This window comes from Theobroma cacao, chromosome 9, assembly GCF_053813885.1.
Source record: "Theobroma cacao isolate CCN51 chromosome 9, ASM5381388v1, whole genome shotgun sequence".
Classification (NCBI taxonomy): Eukaryota; Viridiplantae; Streptophyta; class Magnoliopsida; order Malvales; family Malvaceae; genus Theobroma; species Theobroma cacao.
In genome coordinates this window covers 41,013,743-41,038,513 of record NC_142647.1, presented here as the reverse complement: position 1 = coordinate 41,038,513, position 24,771 = coordinate 41,013,743, and the positions used below count along the sequence as shown (strand labels likewise).

At 36.4% G+C, this 24,771-nt stretch overlaps 1 protein-coding gene across 5 annotated transcripts; it reads left to right on the top strand.

The window, feature by feature from the left end:
* Positions 1-335: 335 nt before the first annotated feature.
* On the top strand, positions 336-24,731 carry LOC18589832 (tRNA (5-methylaminomethyl-2-thiouridylate)-methyltransferase). Of its 5 annotated transcripts, none has more exons than XM_018127996.2 (10): positions 336-722; positions 4,670-4,744; positions 5,102-5,155; positions 5,338-5,416; positions 5,562-5,689; positions 6,318-6,401; positions 6,899-6,982; positions 7,319-7,470; positions 8,168-8,318; positions 23,851-24,731. In XM_018127996.2, exons 1-10 carry the CDS (start codon positions 372-374, stop codon positions 24,196-24,198), a joined length of 1,506 nt encoding a protein of 501 aa, XP_017983485.1. In that variant the 5' UTR covers positions 336-371; the 3' UTR covers positions 24,199-24,731. The 5 variants fall into 5 exon arrangements, with proteins under 5 accessions (XP_017983485.1, XP_088666146.1, XP_088666147.1 ...); XM_088810020.1 differs by lacking the exon at positions 23,851-24,731 and adding an exon at positions 20,515-22,708; XM_088810021.1 differs by lacking the exon at positions 23,851-24,731 and adding an exon at positions 18,154-18,313.
* The last annotated feature ends 40 nt before the right edge of the window (positions 24,732-24,771 follow it).

The following is a 24,771-nucleotide window of genomic DNA, read 5'->3' as shown; positions in this document are numbered from 1 at the left end:
AGATAATTTTTAATAAGAAATAAAGGGGCGTACCTTCGATCTTCCGGTGCACAGGGTAGTAAAAGAGGGAAGAACTGGTAGGGTTCTGGGTTTTAGCAGAGACAAGATTTTCGGGTCGGGTTGAATATGGATCGGATTTAAGCTCCAATTCCAATTATATAAACTTTTGTTGGGTCGGTCACCCTGGCCTATTCTCCCAACTTATCTGCTTGGCAGTGGTTTGGTTAGTTGTTGCAACTCTACAAGCCCACAGGCCCCAAGGGCCTGGCCGCCCAGTCCACTACTGAAATAAAAATAAAATCAAAAGAAGAAGAAGAAAAGTCCTTGTGGTGTCCCCTCCCAACATCCCACAATTCATTACTTCACCAAAAATGCTGAGACTCAAACCCAGGCTAACGCCAATCCTCTCGCTCCCTTCCACTGCCTTCTTCCACTCTCACTTTCCAAACCCACGCTTTTTTTACTCTACTTCACTTCCCCAAACTCTCCCAATCTCTTCTTCTTCTTCTTTTCTTCCTCCTAAACCTGTTTTTTCACTCAATAAAGCTGCAACTTTCAATAATGTTAATCTCGACCCTCGCTTTCTCTCCTGCTGTATGCCCGAGCAACGCCTTAAAGTGGCGGTTCTCCTTAGCGGCGGCGTTGATAGCAGCGTCGCTCTCCGTCTTCTCCACGCCGCTGGCCACTCCTGCACCGCTTTCTACCTCAAAATATGGTTCCAAGTAAACCCCTCTTCACACCTTTCTTCTTTTTTTTTTTTTTTAAATTTTGTATTATGTTTGTGAATTGTTTGTTTACATTCACATATTCATTGACTTAGAAAATAAGGATTTTGTCTCGTTGTTAGTGTTGATAACTTGGATTGTCGATTGGTGATTTTGTGCTGCATTTAAAAGAAACAGTAGTGTGTAAATAAGCTGACACAAGTGTTATTTATAAGTTGTTTGAAAATATTTTTATTTAAAAAAAATATGAGAAGTTATGCTTGTTCATCAATATTAAGTAAAGGTCAAGTCTTGGCTATTTTGAATGGTCCAGGTGATGTATGAACTTAATTGATTTTCTGTATTTAAAATTAGATTTATTTTGGAGCTTTGGTATTAAAGAAGCATCAGGTTATCCTCACCATATCATGGACTTTGAATGGTCATAAGCAGGGTTTTAAATTGTGGTTGCGGTGACGCATTTGGTCGCATTAGGTTTATGGTGACATTAAAGTACTCCTATTTTTTTTTTTTCAATTTTACATACCTTGATATCAAACATTGTAAGTATAATTAAAGTAGTTTTTTTTTTCATCTAAGTTATCCAAAAATTTCCCTCTCAAATTTCCGTCAAACCCTTCTTCCCCAAATTTCTATTTAAATCATAAATTTTTTTCCAAAATTTCACTTTAATTTTAGCTAACCCTCTAAAATTCCCCACCTAAATGTTAAGTTTAAAAAAGAAAAAATGAAACACTTGATTGGTTCAGCTGAGTCCAAACTCCACCAAGCCTCCTACATGGCAAGTTTTTCTCACAAATGCAAATCCATCTTGGATTTCTCTCAGTAGAAAACCCCCCCTCCCTCTCTTTTCCTCTCAAATTCAACCCATCATCCTGCATGTCTCCTCTGCTCCTCTCTTTTTCCAAGTTTAAACCACACCTCCTCTGCCTCTTCCCCATATCCAATGGTCAGTCATGGCACCACCAAACTCACACTCCTTACCCTCCCATCTTCACACTAAAGAGGATGGTTTGCGTCTTCTCAACTTTCAAGTTTGGAGTAGCATGGATGGATGTTTGGAGTTTGATCCAAGCTCTCTATCTCTTCTCCCTCATCAACACAAATTTGCAGTGATTTGAAAAAAAAAAAGTTAATTTTAATTTTTTTTTTGTTATTGCTTACCTTCAAAATTTTATTTTGATCTTGATTGAGGATTATATTTGCTAACTTTTGAGTGGGATTTAGTAGATTTAGTGTTTCCTATTTGTTTTGAATGTGTTTTTCCTTGAACTTTCAATGGCTAATGAAAAAGGAATGGATTTGATATTAGATTTTGAATGGAAATCATGGTTCTGGATATAGCATCCCATTATAACTGCTATTATTTGTTACACTTTTTTTTTTACTGTTTATATCCCTAATTTGAGCATATGGCAGTGGTGAAGGTTGTAGAAATTGTGAAATAGCGGCCGTTATATTGCTACACAACGGCTATTTGAATACAGTCATAAGTAACCACAAGTTGAATGTTTGATGAAAAACTTAGTTACAACTTCATGGTACAAAATGTCTACAACTTACTTTGTTACTTGTCATGTGGCATTTGGGTAACATGAGGATTGGCTTATGACCGGCACAGGCAGACATCCTTGTGGAAAACTATTACTTAGTGAAAAAGTTAACAAAAATTGAACTATGTTAATTATCATGGAAGATATCCATGATTTCTTCTTCTTCTTCTTCAAAAAGGAAGATTTCCTTGATAGTTGAACTAAAAGGACATCGTTTAATAAAAGAATCATGGTTCACACATGGTGGTGGTGTTGGTTTCCTGAATCATCAAGAAACAAAACAAATAAATCAATTTTGCCATGGCATGATAAGATTTTGTTTGAGATGGCTTAATTTTGAACATAACTTTCGAAAGTGTAAGTTGTCAGGGTATACTTGTAAGCCTATAATCCCCCATTGGAAATCCATTGGAAGTCTTTGGAAATGTTAAAAGGACTAAAAGGTTTGTGCTATTTTATTCAGATTATCTGTTACATTGGAAGGATATTTGGATGCAAGTGACAGAAGGTCGAATATATGTTGTATTTTTACTTTTAGAGGTGGTGCAATTAGTTGCAAATCCAAGAAACAAACTTGCATCTTAATATAACTATGAGATCTGAATTAATTGCTTTGTTGTAGTAGGCAATGAACCCAATTGGCTGAAAAATTTGCTAATGGATATTGAGTTATGGCCACAACCAATGCCAGCTATTTCCATGCATTGCGATGGGGCCGCTACAATCTCTAGAGAGCATATAGTGATTTTACAGCGATAGTTCTGGACATATTAGCCTAAGAAATGATTACTTTAGAGAATTGATCTCAAGTGTGGAAATTACCATAATTTTTGTAAGATTTGCTATGATTTGGAAAATCCTCTTACCAAGCATCACTGAGATATAGGGTAAGAAGTACAAGTGGAATGTGTTTAAAACATTATTAGTATTAGGCATCGATTATGGAACCCAATTTTGAATTAGTAAACACTAATTGTAAAGTGTAATGGGCAATAAGAAGTTGTTGAATTGGCCAAAATATAACTAGCTGTTGAATTGTACGTAGTAGCACTAGTTAACCATTCCAAATAATTAGTGATTATTGTTGACTTTGGTGAAAGTTCAGGATCTTATGGGGTTTTTTCATATTAAATGTCTAAAGCAATGGAGACCAGAGATTCAAATAGCGGTTGTATAGTGGTGTAACAACTGTTGTCTCACAATGTTGACACCTTCCGCCACCATTATATACTTGAAATTCAGGTGTGAATGGAATTCCTGCTCGTATCAGTGCATCGCAAATGCACAAAAAATGGTGTAATGGAAAATAGTGGCTGTAACGGGACACTACAGTTGCAACTACCTTTTTGTGTTCAACCAATTTTTTTCGCTGGCCTTTAAAATTTCAAGATCATAGAAGGAATTATTGAAGGTAAGTACTAACAAAAACGTTAAAATTACCTTTTTTCTGCTCAAATTTCTACAAATTTGTGCTGCGATTGACTTGCTGTTGGAGAAGAGAGAGGGCTTTTGGGTTTAGACTCTAAACATCCATTTATGGCCTCTTCACCTCTAATCTTGAAAGTTGAGAGCAAGCAAAATAGCCTCTAAACTGCAAAGAGGGAAGGATGAAGGGTGTGGGTCCAATGGTGTTGTGGCTAGTTGCTTATGTTAGGGAAGAAGGGAGAGGAGGCATTGATGGAACTTGAAAGAGGGCCGGAGGGTGGGTGATGAATGAGGTTTGGTTGATTTTGAGAGAAAAAGACAGAGGTTTAGAAACAAGGGGAGTTTAGCATTTTTGGGAGAAAAGTGAGAAGTTGCAATTTTGAGACAAGTTTGTAGATGTGGGGATGATTTGGTGGGTTTGGGTTCAGCTGGTCCAAGCAAAGATTTTTTTTTTCATTTTTAGCTTAAAATTTTTGTGGGAATTTTAGAGGGAAAATTATTAGCTAAAATTTAAAAGATTTTAGAATTTCTTTTATGATTGAGATAGAAATTGGGGAGGAATGGGTTTGATGGAAATTTGAGAGGGGAATATTTTATAATTTAGATGAAAAAATAATTAATGTTAAATGATTAATATATTGATTTTATTAGTTATTATTTGATGATTTTGTATTTGGATTTTTGTTAATTGTTTTTTTCCTTTTGGTGTTTTTATTGTAGTACTTTGTTCTTTATTTTTATTAGATTGATTTAAATCTTAAATTCATGTGTTTTGTCAATTTTATGTATTTCTTGAGTTTATATTTATAGAATTTCATGGATATAATAATGGGAAAATTTTTAAACATGAATTTTTTTGAGGTTTTTTGGTATAATGCTTGCTAGATGACCTATCTATCAATTTTTTTGAGGTTTTTGATTTTCTTAGAAACTTGAAGATTCTTTCTGATGCTTGGTTTTGTGTAGGAAGATTTTGAGAACTACTGGACAGCATGCCCCTGGGAAGAAGATTTGAAGCATGCAAGGTCTGTTTGTGATCAGGTAATTTCTTTTATGAATAGTGCTTTTTTAATTTATAAAATCTATCTCACTCTAAGGTGGAATGTTTGAGTTGATTTGAATATGAACATTCAAAAGTCTTTGGACAGTTAGTTTTTTATTAAGGTTGAATATATAGTCTAGATTAATTGAGGATTAGAAATTTTTCTGTTATATGATTCTCACTTCGTTAGGTTTACTATCATTTACGTTTCTTTGCCTGCATGAATGGTGCCTATGTGCACAATTTTCATGAAGGGCTTTTTTGCTTAAAAATGATTGGCAAAACCTATTTTTCTTTTTCATGGTTTTTGTAATGCAGGAGATTACTAGAACTGAATGCATTATCTTGGTTTTCAGGTTTATGTGCCATTAGAAGTTGTGCATTTGACAGGTGAATATTGGAAAAATGTGGTATGTATTTACCATTTGAGTGGGATTTTTTAACTTGTCTATACGAACTTGCTTCTCTCTAGTTAGCTGATGCAAAATGAATTGCAATATTTGGACTTTGGACTGCTTTACAAAAGACTGAATTTAGTAATTATTGCTTTCTTGTTTGCCTCCATTTATCATAAAAGTTAGTTGTTTTTCAGGTTTCCTACATTATTGAGGAGTACAAATGTGGACGCACTCCAAATCCGGATGTTCTATGCAATACACGAATAAAATTTGGTATGGACCTCTGATGAATTTCACCCATATATCTATGTTGGAGGTTTTTAGCTCTTTTTTGTTCTTTTTTTAGGTTGCAAAATGGGTATTGACAGTTAATTCCGTACTATTTTCATTTTGCATTTATGTTAGTAGTGGCTTTCAGGTGCATTCATGGACGCCATCAACAGTATGGATTATGACTATATTGCTTCTGGGCATTATGCCAATGTTGTTCACCCATCTGCTGATCAAATTGATAAGCCTTCTATCTTAGAATTATCAAAGGACATGGTACTTGCGCAAATAATTCATTTCAGTACTGATGGCTGTCTTGAAAGTGTCTTGTTAGATTTTTATAAAGCCAGATGTGTCCAACTGTGTTGTCATTGGTTTATTTACATGTGTGTGTGTGTGTATTTTGCTTATTGGGGACCTATCTGGCAGTAATATGATAATTAGGGGTTAAATTTTATTTTTCTTTAATAAGGAAACTTGAGTTAGCAACCATGCCTAGACATTTTCTGGATTAACATTGAAATTTTAGGAAAGAATTACACTGTAAATACATTTTATTCATTTTTAATGTTGTATTATTTCATTTTGGAACTATTATCAGAATTTTGGTTTATTTAATTTAATTTTATTTTTATTGAAACTATTTGGCAATTCTTTAAATATCCATTATGGGAAAGTTTCTTATATGTTTAATTTGCTTTTGAGAAATGGCTTACTGGAATAATAGAAGTTTCTATGTTACAAATGAGGACTCATATTTTTTTTGAAATTCAAAAACCATGAATTTGGTTTTGCATCTTATAAGAAACTGGTCATGTTGTATTTATATTCTGTTTCAGTATAATGATTCGCTGTGCATTACTAAGTGCTGCTTTTTCTAAGATCTGTAATGTTAACTTTGCAGGTCAAGGATCAAACGTATTTCCTTTCACATCTCTCGCAGGCCCAGCTTAAAAGACTTATTTTCCCGCTTGGGTGTCTTGCAAAGGTGAGTAGCACGATTAGTTGTAATTTGGTCAACTGGGATGCTATTGTCATTTTTACTTCTGTTTCTCGCTTAAGGTGGCACCTGCTGTATTATTGTATAATTGTTGAATTTAAATTCAAGTGTTGCAGATTATTGTTATTAGAAAAGGAGGCAGGATGGTGATAGCAAATAAACATGGAGAATCTTTGTATTGATTCATTCATGTAATGAACATTATTATTAATTCCTAGATCCTGCCTTGATCGTCATGCCCGTGATCTTTAGGTTTTCCATTTAACGACTGCTAAAACTCTCATCTTTCTAGTATTGTGCATGTTTACTGATAGTCTTTTCGGACTAAGTAGTTGTCTGATTTTTGTGGTTTTCTCTTTTTCTAAAAAAAAGTATGTTTTCCTTTTGTGTCCAAGCTTTCTGGTCTTGCTTTTGCTTATGCAAGATTCTTGCGCTGTTCTCTTTTATTCTAATTTCTCTTCTTTATTCTATCATATCATCTACAGGATGAAGTTCGCCAGCTTGCAGCTAAATTTGACCTGCCTAACAAAGATAGGAAGGATTCACAGGGAATTTGCTTTCTTGGGAAGGTATGTATTGTAAGCACTTTATTTTACCGACATTCCCATAAATTTTAGAATTATTTCATTCAAATATATAATTTAAATTTTTTAAATTCTCCCAGTGATGACTTAGTACTTTGGAGGAATGTTAAACACATATTGCCCCCAAAACTTCTGCTAATGTTATTCAGGTTTAACTTTTGCTATTTTTATTCATTAACAGGTAAATGCTATAGGTGAGATAATTGAAGAAATTTCAGAAAACTGTCTAGTGATCTTTTGCTCGCATAACTGGCACTGGCCAACATCTTTTAGTTATGTATAAAATTTTTTTGGTGAGTTGATTTTGGTGGTTTATTGCAGATAAGGTTTAGTGATTTTGTTGCAAGACACATTGGGGAGATGGAAGGAATTATATTAGAAGCTGAGACAGGTGACTTCCTCGGGAAACATCGAGGGTTCTGGTTCTACACAATTGGTCAGCGCCAAGGCCTACGTCTCCCTGGAGGACCTTGGTATGCTCTATAACTATTTTATGTTACCATCAATCTCAAGACTTTTTGGTTAGTGTCATTTGATCCAGGGTAATAATATTATTTTAATCAAGGAAAATTTGCATTAGCCTCCAATCTGATGTGATTGATAAATCTCTACAGTGCTTTATCCTTTGTTAACCCTTTTGAGTTGTAAGAATGATTCTTTTTAACTATGGCTGATAATTTTTCCATATATATTGAATTGCATACATGTTAAAGATGCATGTTTTGATGATTGGTAACATTTTATTCCATTCCATTTGCTATAGCCAACATTGTTCTCAATTTATGCCTCTATATCAAATTGTGCGGGCATCCCAACCTAAAACTAGTTGGCAGAAACGGAGAGGCCTCTTTTAAATATAATGAGCAACCCAAACTTGCTGATTTGAGATTACCAAATATATAGGACACTGGTTTATCATACTATAGGATTAACAAGCAGGGGTTGGGTCTGCTTTGATATGATGTCAAACTAGAACCTAAAATGAAGAGGTATTAGGTGCTGGGGCTCAACTTGAGTATGGGGTTCCAGGAAAACTGCCACTTAACACCATATACTTTGACAGAGTTGTTGATGGACATTGCCATATATTCAAGGACTTTATGCACTTGAATATGCCTTTGCTTCAACCTTTTGATCTTGTTCCCAACCATATTTTGTGTTTCTCTCTAGGTATGTTGTTGAGAAGGATGTTGAAAATAATGTGGTATTTGTGTCAAGAAATTATTTCTCATTGGACAAAAGAAGGCGCTTGTTTCGTGTTGGCTCCTTGAAGTGGCTTAGTGGGTCACCTCCAAACCATATTAAGCAGCTCCAATGCAAGGTCAAACAACCTAGTACCTTTTCTTTTAATAATTGTTTTTTATATTCTCCATATTGTTGTACACTTAAATTTCTTGTTTGAGAGTCTAGAGATTTAAGTGATAAAATTTGATTTTTGTTAAAATTTGATTTCATGCCTATATGCCATTTTGACAAGTGATAAAGGCTCTTCACAACTAGGACTTTCTTTCAGTAGGGTTTGGTATTTCAAACAGTGTAGACTTAAGGAAGGAGGAAGTCTCAAAGTTGGAAAGGCTCAATAAGTTCATCTCTAGTAGTACTTTTAGCTTACCTTATTTTAACTCACATGAATTTTCAGCACATTTTTACAAAAAAGTTATTATTATTATTATAATAACAAAAGCGTTGAACACTTTAGGTATTGGTCCATTCATGCAAAAACATCAAAGAAAACCAAAGATAGAGAAAGCCTTACATTAAAGCATATGACTTTGCGTCGATGGATTACTTAAATTTTTTAGAAAAGGTCGATTGATTCTTCTAGTCTCCGTAGTCACTAAGGGTGGCAGCTTGCACAATGAGTTTCTTTTGTTCATTGAGGAGCAACCTCCTTGTCTTCTAGACTGCGAATGCGGTCCTAGATCAATTACATTGCATTTTGTACAATCTTCGACTTGAATACACAGATACTCGTGGAATAAACTTAACTTTTGCTCACATTCGAGCTTTTCCTATGCCATTTGAGAGATTTTTTACGAAATTCTTTCAAGTCTTATAAAAAGATTCATGGCTACACTTAAAACTAAGTTCCCTTCCATTTCCATTTACAAAATAGAGATTGAAAGAAGTTTCAATTTGTAGGCATTGGGAGTCTTTAAACCTTTTCTTATAATTAGTAAAATAAGTTATCTTAGTTTTGTAACATGGATTGTATCATTTCGAACTTGGCTTGTTATGAATATTGAATCACATCCATTAGATTTATTAGTGCGTTGAATAATTGTCTTTTTCTCATGCTCAATTCAGTTTGAAAGGTCCACCTCAAGTAATGAATAATAGTTTTTTGTTTCTCGTAATTTTGCCTCATGGCTTAACCCTAATCACCCTCTCAAGAATAGGGTGAATAATAGAGTGCACAAGCAAAACGTTAATTGTCAATCTTCAGTTCAAAGTTAACCAGTATATGTCACCTTACGGGCTTTGTTGAATCTTGCCTACTCTTCCTTTGGCTTCGACTAATCTTTTTTATTGGCTTATTTGTACCCAGCTACATGATAGAAATCCCTTTAGTCAATCGTCACTTTCCAACTGTCTTAGCTTAGAAAAAAATGTTTGGTCAAACCCTTGTCTCTTTATTAAGCTGATTAGATGCTTACTTTTTTTGCATGCTTGTTCTTTTGATACTATTTCTGCAACTATAGATTTGAAGCCAATTAGGTATTATCTTATGTTAAATTGTGTCAAGTAGGGACAGAAGGAATATTCCGTTGCTTCCTTTTCAACAAGAATTAGACACGTTTCTCATATTTTTATTTGCTTTTTTGGTGTCTTAGATTTATGAATTGGACTGTTCCTTTATGTGTGGTTTTTGAGCTAGGAGCATTTAGAGTTTCAATTGTATTCATATACTATCAAATAATAGCTAGTTACAAACAAAGAGACTGTTTTCTAACTCTTTCCGAGTGCTTTGCCCTTGAGATCTATCTAAAGCAAAAGAAAGGGGAAAAGTGTTTTGTTGCTTGTTGAGCTTTATAAGATCACTAAAAGAAGCTCAATCAAACAACCTTGCCTAATAGACTAGAATGGGGTTAGCTAGAACAAGTGAAAAAAGATAAACGGATTTCAAATATTATACAAGAAATTAGCTTTGTAGGCATACTTTTCTTATTAGTGCCCACCCAACCAATAAAGTGGATAACATTTGATTCAATAAATGGCAATGTCTTTAGATTCAGTAAGTTATAGAAGAGGAGAAAGCCCAGGAAATAGGAAAGTTAGGCTATTAGTAAGCATGAAAATCCTTCGATTGTCGATATCTCAAGTTAAGGGGTTGATTGGTCGGTAGCGGTTAAGGGCTAACAATAGGACCAATAGCTAAGTGAGACGAAATCAATCAAGGTGGTTCTCTTTGACCAAGTTTATAAACGTTTCACATATGAAAAAAAGAAGAAGGAAGATTCGTTGTCAATTAATATATTAATTATTATTTTATTTTAAATTTTTATCATTTTATTTTAAATTATTGTCGAGTCAATTTTGCGTTATCTACATGTTTCCTAAATAGTTATAGTTAATTGTTTTTTAATAGGAGTTAGTTATGATCAGTCATATTTGTAGTTTAGTTTAAAAAACGAGTTATGAAGAGGAATATAGCAAGTATTATTTTCTAATCAAATTTTCAATTATGAGATTCAAGAGTTCTCTCTAATGAGCTCTTAGTTTTTGATTTTTTAAAAATAGGTCGAAAACTTAGAAAAACTGATAAATATAACTTGCAAACTGAGTTGTTTTATGATTTGTAGTCCAAAATGTAGGTTATAGTTGGCCTTGAAATCTTCCCAAGACAATTGTGGCCAATCCTTTTCCAATTTGAGAAACCATAGTTGAGTGTTTCCTTCCAAGTGGAAGGATGCTAACACCACCTTTTCCCTTGCTAATGTTCGCTAGTGACGAAAAAAGTGTTTGTTGTGGCTTAACCATCCTAGGGGGTCATAAGAGCCATCATAATGGGGAAAGTCAAGTTTGGAGTATTTTGGGACAAAATTTCCTCCATCTAGGTTTTACAATCCTACACTTTGCTCTCCGTGACCACGGTTGTTATTCCTATCTCTTATTCCCCTGCTTTCCAATCAGTTTGCAGGTAGGTCACGAGAAAATTCAAATTGGGTTGTAACTTAATTTTGCCTTGCCTCATTGGTAGCCTTGTCCCTTTCTTTGTCGACTTTATCTCGTGCTCGATCATCTTGATACATAGCCATGATGGCTTCAAATTGCCGTTGAAGAGTACAAGAGTCTCTTATAACCCCTTGCTCTGATACTAGATTGTTACAGGCTCTTGATTATGATTTGGTTATGGGACCTTGCTATCTGATATCGGAAAGCAACTAAGCTTGCAAGTTATGTTTATGAATTTTTCTACCTTTTCGACTAATTTTGAAAATATTAAAAAAATAAGAGCCGATTAGAGAGATCTCTTTGATCTCATAGCTGGAAATTTGATTAGAAAATGCTTGCTTTATTCCTCCTTATAACTTTTTTTTTAAAACTAGATTACAAGTATGATTGATTATAATTGAGTTCTATTAAGAAGCAACTGACTTCAACTATTTAGGAAACATGCAAAAAATGCAACAATAATTTAAAATAGAATGATAGCTAATATATTAATTGATGGCTAATCTAATACATGAATTAACGGTTAATCTTTTTTCCTTTTTTTTTCTCATGTGTGAAATATTTGTAAACTTGGTTAAAGGGAGCCATCTTGACTGAGTTACTGTTAGCTACTGTTCTAGTTGTTGGCCCTTAACAGTAGCTTTATATTCGATTACAGAAAGAAAGAAGCCCACTCTGTACTCTTGCTAGCTTAGTGTTGATTGTTTTCAAGACACTAGTAGCCCTACCTTATTGGACAATGTCAGTTAAAAGCATGTGTCGGAATGGGATAGGAGAGTAAAGTCACCTGCCTAGTAGGTGGAGTGAACTAGCCCTTTCATTTGGGTCTAGAAGAAGAGTAAGGAGGTCCCACTATCTGATATTGGGAGCAGGCTACCCAAAAGAAGGTTTGATTGAGCACTTTCTTCTAGATCTTATGTTTGCAAGATAAAAAATTAGACATCACAGATGTCTTTGAAGGTAGGTGCCAAGTAATATGCAAAGTTCGGGAATGAAAACACAATATGACTTGTGGAAGAAGAATAGCATCAAGGAGAACAATTTTATGGTTGGAGGCAGTATTCATGTCTTCCTTCTCACTTGATGGGGATTTTTTTCATTTGAACTATGCTTTAAGCATTTAGCAATTCGAGAATGTAGTTTAAGTGAGGCCTTAGGAATTATAGTTTTGACTAGGCCAGACATTGTGCATGGTTTTCCTTCTCGAGTATATCTCATTAATGGTAGAGTAACGCAACATCTTTTCCAGCGTTGCTAAGAAAAGGGTACAAAGAGCTAAAAAAACGGTACAAGGAACCATAAGGAGGTGTGGTATTCTAATTAGATGAGTTTTTTTGATGTCTATCGAAGCGAATATAAACAGCTTTTGGGTTTAGTTCTTTCATAAAGGAATATAGTGTGCTTATAAAATAAGGCAAGTGTACAATAAGCTAAATCGTACCTTGACCCAAGAGAGACCATTGGGTAGAGTAGAACCAATGATGTTGCTATTTGGACGGACTAGGTAATGGTAAGTTCTCTGGCTTGACTTCGTTCATTGAGCTCAACTTTTAAAAGTTCTTGGTTTGTGCTTGGTTATGCGTTGACGAGTATTCTTGTTAATAGTTAGCTATTATTTGATTGTATATGAGTAACATTGAAATTTTAAGTGTTTCTAGTTTAGAAACTATATAAAGACACACATGAAGGAGTAGTTCAACTCATAAAAAATGAACTAACTAAAGAAAACACATGGGGATATGAGAGACGTGTCTAATTCTCTTTAAAAGGAAGTAGTGGAATATTTCTTCTGTCTCCTGTTTGACACAATTTACACGGTGTTAATTGGCTACAAACCTATAGTTATAAAATTAATATAAAGAGAATAAGTACATGAAAAAAACAAGTGTCTAGTTAGATCAATCAAGAGATAGGGGTTCAATAAAAAATCTTTTTTTGTTCTTTTTAAGCTAGGAGGGTTGACGAGTGATGATTGGTCGAAAGGCAACAAGTAGAAGCCAATTAAAGAATAGGTAGGGTCCAATGAAACTTGTGGGGTGACACATGATTATACTGGTTAGCTTGGGGTTGAAGATTGGTGATTGACTTTTTGCTTGTGCGCTTGTTATTAACTCTTAACTTTTATTCTTGAGGGAGAGATCGTGATTAAGTTGCAAGGCAAAATAAAAAAAAAGGACTATTGTTCGCTTTTAGGGTGAGCTTTTTGCTCTCAAATCTGTTGGACAAAAAGACAATTATTTAGTGCACTAATAAATCTAGTGGATGAGCTTCAATATTCATGAAAATCTTGGTCTGAAATGATCCAATCTATGTTATGGAATCAAGACAACTTATCCTACTAATAATAGGAAAGTTTTAAAGGCCTTCAATGCTCATAAGTAGAATCTTCTTTAAGTCTATTTTGCAAAGGTAGACAGGAACTTAGAAGTCAGCAAAAAATGTTTTAAGTGTAGCAATAGATCTTTTTACAAGACTTGAAAGAATTTTATAAGAAATCTCTCAAGTGGAAGAGGAGAAGCTCGAGTGTGAGCAAAAGTTGAGTTTGTTTTGGCTGTATTAGTCTGCTTTTGAGCTGGAGGTTGTAGGAAGAGCAATGCAATTGATTTGAGGCCACATACATTGTCTAAATGACAGGAAGAGGTCGCTCCTTAATAAATAGTAAAAGCTCATTGCGTAGGCTGTTACTCTTCGTGATTGGAGAGACTAGAAGATTATGTTGATTTTTTCTAAAAGATTTAAATAAGTAGTCTATCAACACAAAATAGTGTGTTTTAGTGCATGGCTTTCACTGTCTTTGTTGTATTTGTATGTATGAGTCAAAACCTAGTCTAAAGTATTCTATGTTTATGTTATAATAATAATAGACTTTTTTCGTGAAAATATACTGAAATTCACGTGATAGTTAAAATAAGGGGTAAGAATAGTGTACTACTAGAGGTGTGCTTATTAAGCTTTTCTAGCTTTCAAGCTTTCTTCTTCCTTAAGTCTGTGCCATCTGAAATACCAAATCTTACTAAAGAAAAAGCTTTAAGTTGTGAAGAGCCTTGATCACTCGTCGATATGACATACAAACACAATTACCTTGTAAGTCGATTGTTTGTGGGTTATGATAATACATGTTGCTTGATAATAGCTTGCCATGAGAATAGAAAAAAAGTCACTTATATCGTTGTGTTTAACCATAATGGTTTTTGAGGTCCAATTCATCCATGACCAAAGCGACTTCCACAAGTCATTGAATCACTATTTGTGAGCTCAAAATCTTCACTTGTCGCTCCAAGTTAAAATCCCTGTGAATAAATTGCAGACATAATCTATTTTGCAATTCATTGTACCTAACAACATTTGATATTAAGGGATTTGGTACCTTTATAATGTTTGCTAGGGGGAGCCCAGGATTTGAGGGGGCATGGGGCAATCAGCTGCATTTTCACAACATGATTGATTTCCCCATTGAAAAAGAAGTTGGCCAAAAAGCACAAAAAGGCATTCTTTTAATATTTCTTAAACCAAACTTATACTTTTTCCATGTTCGTGATAGAGGGGAAAACTGATTCATGATAAAAATAAAAGTAAAATAAAAATTTTGAGTCTACTCAAGATTGGAAAATGGGTGGGATGGCGGACTCGAGGCTTGTTCATACTAGAAACCACATGAGGAAGGGCACTTTTTACCTTCCCCACCCTATACAATATAAAAGCAAGATTTTTCTATAGAAGAAAGGGCTTCCATTCTGAACTCCATAGGCTTAGGGCTTAAGAATGCCCATTTTTCTTACTTGCAGTGAAAAGGGGATATTTGCATTCAGGTTAAATGTGTATGTAGAGCTTTTAGGAAGGAAGTCGTGGTTCAAGCAAGAATCCATGTTTCATTAATACATATAGTAATTGGTTGGCTATCGTTTAGGAAAGCAAGGATTAAGTTAGGAAATATGCTAATTCCTCTAAAAATGCATATTAGCTTATTGAGTCAGAGAGCTAGCTTAGGCACCTTTGGGTAAGACTTGCTTCTTGCTCCAATCAGTTCACAATTCTTAGTGGAAAGAAAGATTGAAAGTATAGAACAAAAGCTTGTTTTTATATGATTCTTCTTTACCTAGATTTTGTCAATGTCTTCTTTCTGAAAGAAATCTCTATAGAAGGAATCAAATGGATGTACGGTTTCAATAGGGGTCATTAAAAGGAGTTGACTGATTGTGCATCCAAGACCTTTATACCTTTAGTTGCCCCATGGTTCGAGGGCATTTAGACGCTAGTATCCATTGGTAAGGCAAAATCACTTATTTTTTTAGAGCAAAGTCATAAGGTAAGAAGCAAGCCTTAACGAATAACTAAACCCTTCTCTTTATACGATCACTTCTTAGCGAAGGATTCCTTCAAATAGCTCATCATGAGAAGTAATCCCTTGGTTAAAGATCCTTTGGCCTTCTTGCTCCCCAAAACACTTCTAATAACAAATCGGGATCTAGGTCTGAAACTCATGCTGGAAATAGCTTAAGCAAGAAAAAACATTAGTTGAACAACTTTTATGGAAGATCTAAAAACTTCAAGCACTATCGAGGCATTTCTTGTTTAGAAATAGGTCAACTCCAATATGAAAAGGAAGGACGTAACCCCTCTAGGAGTAAAGTAAGATCTCAACCCTTACTTGTGTAGTTAGTGCAAGAACGAGATTAGTTAACAAATATGCCATTACTCTAGTCCTTATGTGCTATGCCCCTTGGTGTGCCTCTTCCCTTGCTTTCTGCTCTTGCATTTGCAATAACTACTGATGCTTGAGGCTGCTTTTCAACAAAGCTGCGATCATTTCTTGCCTTCCACATGTTCTGGCACAAGTTTGCTAATAAGGAAGCACAATCCTCAGTTCTAACTCCTTTGCTCTAAAGCTGATTGAGCATAGAGCCTAGCCACCGATAAATCTGGTAACCTCGTGGGAGGATATTGATAGTTGTGAAGGAGACCCAAACACGAAATTTCTTCTCCGCGAATACATCAAGTGTTCATCGTTTTTTCACCTTTATCGCACAAAGTGTGCATATAGGACTATTTATCTCCTTACTCTTGAAAAGATTTTCCTTTTTTTGGGATGGCATTGTAGCAAGCCTTCCACACCACAGGAAGTGTAAAACTTTAAAAATGAGTCCGGGGGGGGGGGGGGGGTGTGGAGTAGGAGTTGTTTGCCTTATTTAAGGGCTTTTTTGTTTCCCCTTTCTGTGCTGCCTTGTAGCTCATCAATGTCGTGTTATTGCCCCATAGTTGCCATTGGCCAAATTAACAAGTTTGGTATATTCTCATGACTCTGGGGTATATATAAGATAAGATTTCTCTAATCATTTTTAGATTGAAAATTGGATTGATTACTTCTTTCCATTGGTGACTCTCTGAGTTGATGAGTTCATTCACTTTATGCATTTATGCACTTGCAGGTTATCCATTTCCTCCATTTGGCTCCAATTTTTGATCCATTTGTCCTTCAAAATACTTTACCCATCCTTTACCTTCCATTATATTTCTTGTTTTAGTAGCTCCTTTCCTATTAGCAAACTCTTCCAAGACATGAGAGTCGCCATCCTCCTTTCGTGCTTTTTTAAGGGCTTGGAGTAGGAGTTGTTTGCCTTATTTAAGGGCTTTTTTGTTTCCCCTTTCTGTGCTGCCTTGTAGCCCATCAATGTCGTGTTATTGCCCCATAGTTGCCATTGGCCAAATTAACAAGTTTGGTATATTCTCATGACTCTGGGGTATATATAAGATAAGATTTCTCTAATCATTTTTAGATTGAAAATTGGATTGATTACTTCTTTCCATTGGTGACTCTCTAAGTTGATGAGTTCATTCACTTTATGCATTTATGCACTTGCAGGTTATCCATTTCCTCCATTTGGCTCCAATTTTTGATCCATTTGTCCTTCAAAATACTTTACCCATCCTTTACCTTCCATTATATTTCTTGTTTTAGTAGCTCCTTTCCTATTAGCAAACTCTTCCAAGACATGAGAGTCGCCATCCTCCTTTCGTTTCCCCAGTCATAAATCAAGTGAGGTGGGCTTATAGTCTTTCATATGATTTGGTGGACTTGAGCTCTTTACTATGATCAAGCTTTGGTTGTCTCGATGGATTGGCTTGCCATGTGCTCTGGCCCTATTTAAGTAATCTATAATCCAAGAGGTGGAGGGGCATAGCGTCACGGACTACGCTCTTTCGTTTCAGTATGCGATAGACCGTGCAACGCTTGAGTCGACACTCTTACACAAGCTAGCCAATAACTCATCAATGATAGCCACAAATTAGATTAAGGCAACACACATCAAAATAATAAGGCATACCGAATGTCATTGTCAGCACATCAGATAATCCCTTAGTTTACAAGCGATTCACTCATGGGAAGTATAAACTAAATCAACATATCTAATTGGTTGTTGGCAGTTTATTGTTAATAGTTTCATTGTGGTTCCTATTTAGTGTTAGTGGTAGTTTTTCATTTCATGTTGTCGGAGGTTGTATCTTCACTCTATTTTATTGTTAGTGGTAGTTTTCTATTTCATGTTATTGGAGGTTGTGTCTCCACTTTTTCACTTTCTTGCTTTCAGGGTGGTTACTTCCACCAAGTTGTAGTTAAAAAGGAGTGAAGTTAATAAAAGAGGTTGTTCAAAATCTATTCAAGTTTTTGAGTACTTAAAACTCGAGATCTGCAGGTTCTCGTTAACGAGCCAACATTACAAACTTAGGTCGAAAAAAGAAACCTTCCACCCAAGTACCTAACGTACCTCAAACTAAGCCAAACCATTCTACACATCGTCCCATAACTCGATCCGTTTCTAGGGATTGTATCAATTTGGTATCAAAGCCTATTGTTATGGGGGAACCTATTCAGCAACAATTGTAGCAACTTTTACAATTGTTTCAAGATGAACGTGCAGCCAATTTGGCTCGACAAGAAGCGATAAATGCTCAATTAGATGAACTCATTGGGGATTTTGCAGCTTCCAAAGTTAATCCCATATCTACAGAGGAGGGCAGTAGCAACCGAAGCCGTAAGGGCAAAGGCGTAGCAAGAGGGACAGGATCTGAAACCACAAGGGGAGGCGCCATCATCCTTAAGTTCACGAAGTTGGATTTTTCACGATTTAATGGCCAAGAAGATCCTTTACGGTGGTTGAGCAGATGTGAGCATTTCTTTCGCCACCAACAAACACCCGAAGAAGAAAAAGTTAGCCTTACCTCTTTCCACTTGGAGGGGAATGCGCAGTTATGGTTCCTTCAAATGGAAGTTGATACGCCACAACCTTCTTGGAATGAATTCAAACGTCAATGTCACCTGCGATTTGGCCCGCCTTTAAGGAGTCATAAGTTGGGAGAATTGGTGAAATTGCGACAAAGTGGTAGTATGGCAGATTACCAAGAAAAATTTAAGCAATTGGCTTCACGAGCAGGCATTCTCACTCAAGCACAAAAAATTGAACTGTACATCAGCGGCCTTGTGGAATATATTGCAGTCGAAGTAGAGCTCCACAATCTGTCAGATTTAGCAATTGCAATGAGTATATCTTGACTTTATGAATGCAAGGGGCACCCTACTTGGACACCAACATTAGAGGTTCGACGATCAAAACCCCTTGATACACTACTTCAACACTGTACGAGATTTATGAAAAAATTGACCAGGGCTGAAATGGAGGAGAGGTGGTTTAAAGGTCTTTGCTTTAATTGTGATGAGCCATTTGTCAGAGGCCATCAATGTAAGAATTTGTTCTGGATTGACTCAATTGAAGAAGAAGATGAAGAGCAAACCGAATTTGAGCCATCTGCTAATACTGATCAACCGAAGATCTCGTTGAATGCCATCATCGGTATTAGTACTCCTCAGAACATGCGTCTACAAGGCAAATTGAATGGTAACCTAGCTCTGACCTTAGTAGACTCTGGTAGTACTCACAGTTTTGTAGACTCTAAATTTGTATTGTAATTTAATCTCTAGGTGAAAAGATGAGATGGATTGCGGGTTGTGGTTGCAAATGGAAAGAGAATTAGAAGTTCGGGTCAATGTGAGGGAATGTCACTCCAGTTAGGCAATCACACTTTCTTTGTTGATTTATATGTTCTCACTTTAAACGGTTTTGATGTCGTATTTGGTGTCAATTGGTTAAAGACCTTGGGATCCATTTTTTGGGACTTTACAGATATGTGGATGTCTTTTACTAAACTTGGGAAACAGATAGAATTATATGGAATTAAAACTTCCAAACCAGCTCAAAGTGTTGAGATTCAAGTTGTTACAGCAAAAGATTACCATGCGGATTTATAGCGACTCTTGCGGGATTTTGTTTCCTTATTTCAGGAACCCACGGGCCTTCCTCCTTCACGTGCTTGTGATCATCGAATTATTTTGGAACCTTGGACAAAGCCGGTAGTTGTTAGACCATATCAATATCCACATGCCCAAAAAAATGAAATTGAGCAACAATGTTCTGAGATGTTGAAGCAAGGGATAATTTAGCCCCGTCAATTCCCATTTTCATCTCCAGTGCTCCTTGTTCCTAAGTCAGACGGTACTTGGCGCATGTGCATAGATTATCGAGAATTGAATGCAAAGACAATCAAAGACAAATTTCCCATTTCGATGATTAGGGAATTGTTGGAGGAATTATTCAGAGCAAAGTATTTCTCTAAACTAAATTTGCGGTTAAGCTATCACCAAACCCGAATGAATGAAGTTGATGTAGAAAAAAACGACTTTTCGAACACACCATGGCCACTTTGAATTTCGAGTCATGCCTTTCGAGTTAACAAATGCCCCTTCTACTTTCCAAGCCTTGATGAATGAGGCATTACGTCCTCACTTAAGAAAATTTGTTTTAGTGTTTGTTGATGATATTCTCGTTTACAGTCATACCTGCATAGAGCATATGTATCACTTGCGGATCGTCTTCAAATTGCTCTCAAAACATCACCTTTTCTTGAAATGATCCAAATGCTCATTTGCCCAAACTCAAATTACTTATTTGGGTCACATCATCATTGCTGAAGGAGTTATTGCAGATGCAAGCAAAATTTCAGCCATGACAGAATGGCCCAAGCGTTTAGCTATTTGAGGGTTACGAGGTTTTTTAGGCCTCACTGGATACTACTGCAAGTTTGTTCATAACTATGGTTCTATTGCAACACCTCTTACAGCCATGCTCCATAAAAATTCCTTCATATGGACAGACCAATCGTCTCAAGCTTTTAAAAAACTTAAGGCTACCATGACCACCACACTTGTGTTAGCACTTCCTAATTTTTCTCAACCATTTACCATTGAGTGTGATGCTTCTATCATTAGAATTGGTGCGGTTTTATTGCAGAATAATAAACCAATCACATTCTTTAGCAGGGCCATGGCAATGCGACATCGACACTTACCAGCTTATGAAAAGGAGCTCATTGGTCTTGTTAAGGCCATCAAACACTGATGCTCTTACTTATAGGAAAAGCACTTCATTGTTCGCACCGATCACTATAGTTTGAAATTCTTATTGGAGCAAAAACTAGTAACACCACCATAGCAACATTGGTTGGAAAAAATCTTGGGCTATTCATTTTCAGTAGAACATAAGGCTGGTCGATACAACTTTGTAGTCGATGCTCTATCTCGGAGAGATTCTGATGGGGTTGTCCTTTTCGCCATATCCATGCCACAATTGAGCCTATTTGATGAAATTCGTCATGAACAACAAAATTCACCTGAAGTCCAAACTTTAATCTCTAGTGTCCAAGAAGGTATTGCTGCTGAACCGTGGAGCTTCAAACAAGGGCTACTATTCTATAAACATCGGGTTTATTTAGCCCCTAATTCTCCTTCCATCTAGACAGTCATGATCGCCTTACACAACCAAGGGCATGAAGGGTATCAAAAAACTCTCGTCCGCATTGCCAAAGATTTTCACTGGAACGGCATGAAACACCATATTCGTGACTTTATTTGTGCTTGTAGTATTTGCCAACGTCACAAAACAGAAACTTTGCAATCAACTGGTCTTCTTCAGCCGTTACCTGTGCCTAAGCATGTATGGTTTGACATTTCATTGGACTTTGTGGAAGGCTTGCCTAATTCACATGGTAAAAATGTCATTTTGGTGGTTGTGGACCGTTTTTCTAAATATTGTCATTTATTGCCAGCTGCTCATTTATATTCAGTTGTTAGTATTGCAAGACTTTCTTTGAGAATATTTTCAAATTACATGGGTTACTTGAAAGAATGGTGAGTGACAGAGATGTCACCTTTACAAGTGCGTTTTGGAAGGAACTTTTCGTCTTAGCGGCACCAAGATATGTTTTAGCTCCGCTTACCACCCCCAATTAGACTGCCAGACAGAAGTTGTCAACCGAACTATGGAGATGTGCTTAGGATGTTTTACTAGTGCTCATCCTACGAAATGGATGGATTGGTTGTCTTGGGCTAAGTATTCATATATTACTAGTTTTCATTCTTCACTACAAACCACACCTTTTGAAGCTGTGTATGGGCGACCACCACTGCACCTACTGTCCTTTTGTCTTGGAATTTCCAAATTGGATGTTGTGGATTAGGCCTTATAATCTTGAGATATGATCCTTAAATCATTAAGGCAGAATTTGTTGCATGCCCAACATAAGATGAAAACCATTTATGATTCCAAGCATCGTAATATTGAATTTCAAGTAGGGGACAGGGTTCTTTTACGATTATAGCCATATCGACAGCTCTCCTTGGCTAATCGTCATCACCAAAAACTGCTGCCAAGGTTCTATGGTCCTTTCACAATATTGCAACGTCTTGGACCTATGGCTTATAAGTTGGAGTTCCTTTCAGGTACTAAGCTTCATCCTGTGTTCCATGTCTCTTGTCTAATAGTTTTTTATGAGGGGGAGCATCCAGTGTTTGCTACACTCCCTTGGGTCTTTCAGCAGAACCCATGCCACTACCTTTGGCTGTTCTTGACTGTCGAGTCAATCGAAACATTCAAGAAGTTTTGATTCACTGGCAAGACACTTCTCCAGCAGAGGCATCTTGGGAGACTGTTTCATCCATGAAGGAGCGCTTCCCACACTTCACATTTGAGGACAAGCGCAATTTGAAGGAAGGGGGTAATGTTAGCACATCAGATAATCCCTTAGTTTACAAGCGATTCACACATGGGAAGTATAAACTAAATCAACATATGTGATTGGTTGCTATTGGTTGCTATTGGTTGCTGGCAGTTTATTGTTAACAGTTTCATTGTGGTTCCTATTTTAGTGTTAGTGGTAGTTTTCCATTTCATGTTGTTGGAGATTGTGTCCCCACCCTATTTTATTGTTAGTGGTAGTTTTTTATTTTATGTTATTGGAGGTTGTGTCTCCACCTTTCCACTTTCTTGCTTTCAGGGTGGTTATTTCACCAAGTTGTAGTTAAAAAGGAGTGAAGTTAATAAAATAGGTTGTTCAAAATCTATTCAAGTTTTTTAGTACTTAAAACTCAAGAGATCTGCAGGTTCTCTCTAACGAGCCAACACTACAAACATAGGTCGAAAAAAGAAACTTTCCACCCAAGTACCTAGCGTATCTCAAACTAAGCCAAACCCTTCCACACGCCGTCCCATAACTCGATTCGTTTCAAGGGACCGTATCAGCCATATATGCAACCACTAGAGCCATATAAAGAAAAATGATTTATTAATATAAAAATGAGTACAAAGGGACTAAGACTCGCTATCATCGGGTCATAGAGGCAGCCTTCGATGGTTCGCTGCATACATACCTTTACCAGTAAGGCAGACCAACAGTTCACCGATTACTCACCTCCTATAAAGAATTTACGAGTTTTTACAAGTATTCTACCAATAACCATTATAATGCTTGAAATGAAGACATTCATTTCTTAAAGGATCTTTTTCCCTAAAGACTTAACAAGAATTTTTAGAAATGTCACCACGAGCCATTGCAATGTTTGAAAAGAGGATATTTCCCTTACAAGTACAAAAGACTCAATCTCCTAGACAACTCTATCTTGTTATAGTTCGATACATGGTTGGCTCATGACATATAAGCACCCTATTGAGTGATTCTTCTCTGGGTTAATCCAATTGGTTGAGGTCAAAGAAGTCCTATAAATACCTGTCACTGGACATAAAAAGATTGATCGGTTGGGATTGGTCCCCCCATCAGCACAAGTCTGAATCTCTTCCCTGGTAAATCTTAGTTAATGAAGACATTAAGCGAGCTCTTTAGTCGACACCTTTGTTCCCATCTAGTCGAATACTGGCCCTCCTGCTGTGAACTTATGAAGGAGGGGTAGGTGGATATTACCTTCTTTGATCAGCACCCACCTCTAGAAGAATGGATCCCTTTTGATGACTGCCCATTGGAGATCCGAAGAAACTCATGATGCACAGGTCTATAGTTTGTCTCAGCTGAGCCCTTAATCCTTTTGCTAAGTTTCTGGTGAAGTTGTCACATTCTTTGGTTTTGGCACTCTAGCTGTTACTTGACCACCAACCACATTAGGACCTGAACAAAAGCTACATTGATGAGATGGTGACATTGGAATTAATGTGATGGGTGACTTTAGTTTTAGATCACTACTCATTGACAATCTCTTTGAAAATGATCTTATTGTGGTTTCTTATTCGTTTAATGGTGTGAGGCTTATCACTTGTAGCTAACTAGTCTTAATTTTTCAGGTCAGACATGGTCCTGGCTTTTATAACTGCAGTTTTGAATTGGTGTCTGGTGAATACGGCAGTGAAGATGTTGCAGTTGTCTGCTTACATGAAGATGATCAAGGCCTCGCAGCTGGGCAGTTTGCAGCCTTCTATGAGGGACAAACCTGCATAGGTTCTGGTGTTATTTTGGAGTCCTGGGATGATCAAGGGTTTCCTGTTTGTGCAAAGGCTCTTGAGATTGCAAGAATGGAAGATAAATCAAAGCTTGGGAAACCAGTTAAGATCAAGGCAAAAGCAGAAGTTCCTCCAGAAATATCTGTTCACAATGACTGCATTGAACTTAACAGAAGCTTAATCAGTTTTTAAATTCCTGTCTCGGATAAAAGAGAACATGCATCTGAAGAGGAAGCGACGACCACAGTTTCAGTTAATTGGCTGCAAAAGCTCGGAGAGATTGGTTACATATACTTTAAAGTTAATTTTTGACAGTTGGAACTAGCCATTGGGTCTTCCTAGTGACCCCTTGCAATGGAATTTGAGGGGAGAAATTCGTTGACTGTTGTAAGAGTTGTAAGAATGTTCAGCCATAGCAACCTCTTTTGTCTCGAGGCATTCACAAGTTAGAAAGTTTATGTCCATATTTTCTTCACGGGCTGCCCTTTTTACTGATTAGCTCCTTTGATTACGATGTGTTTCTCCCATGTTATTGTATATCACTGCGATCAATTTATACTGTTCTTCAGGAATATGGTTTTGCCCATAATTGAAAATGAAGCATGGACAATTTTAAGCAGTTAAAGAGCCTTGTACTATCCATCTCCTAGAGAAATGGAGTTTTCAAGGGACATGTTTCTTGTGTACGTAATTTGCCTAATGAAAGAAGTCGTACCATGAAGCCATTTTGCTGTCTATTCTCTAATAATTTAGGTGATGATTTTT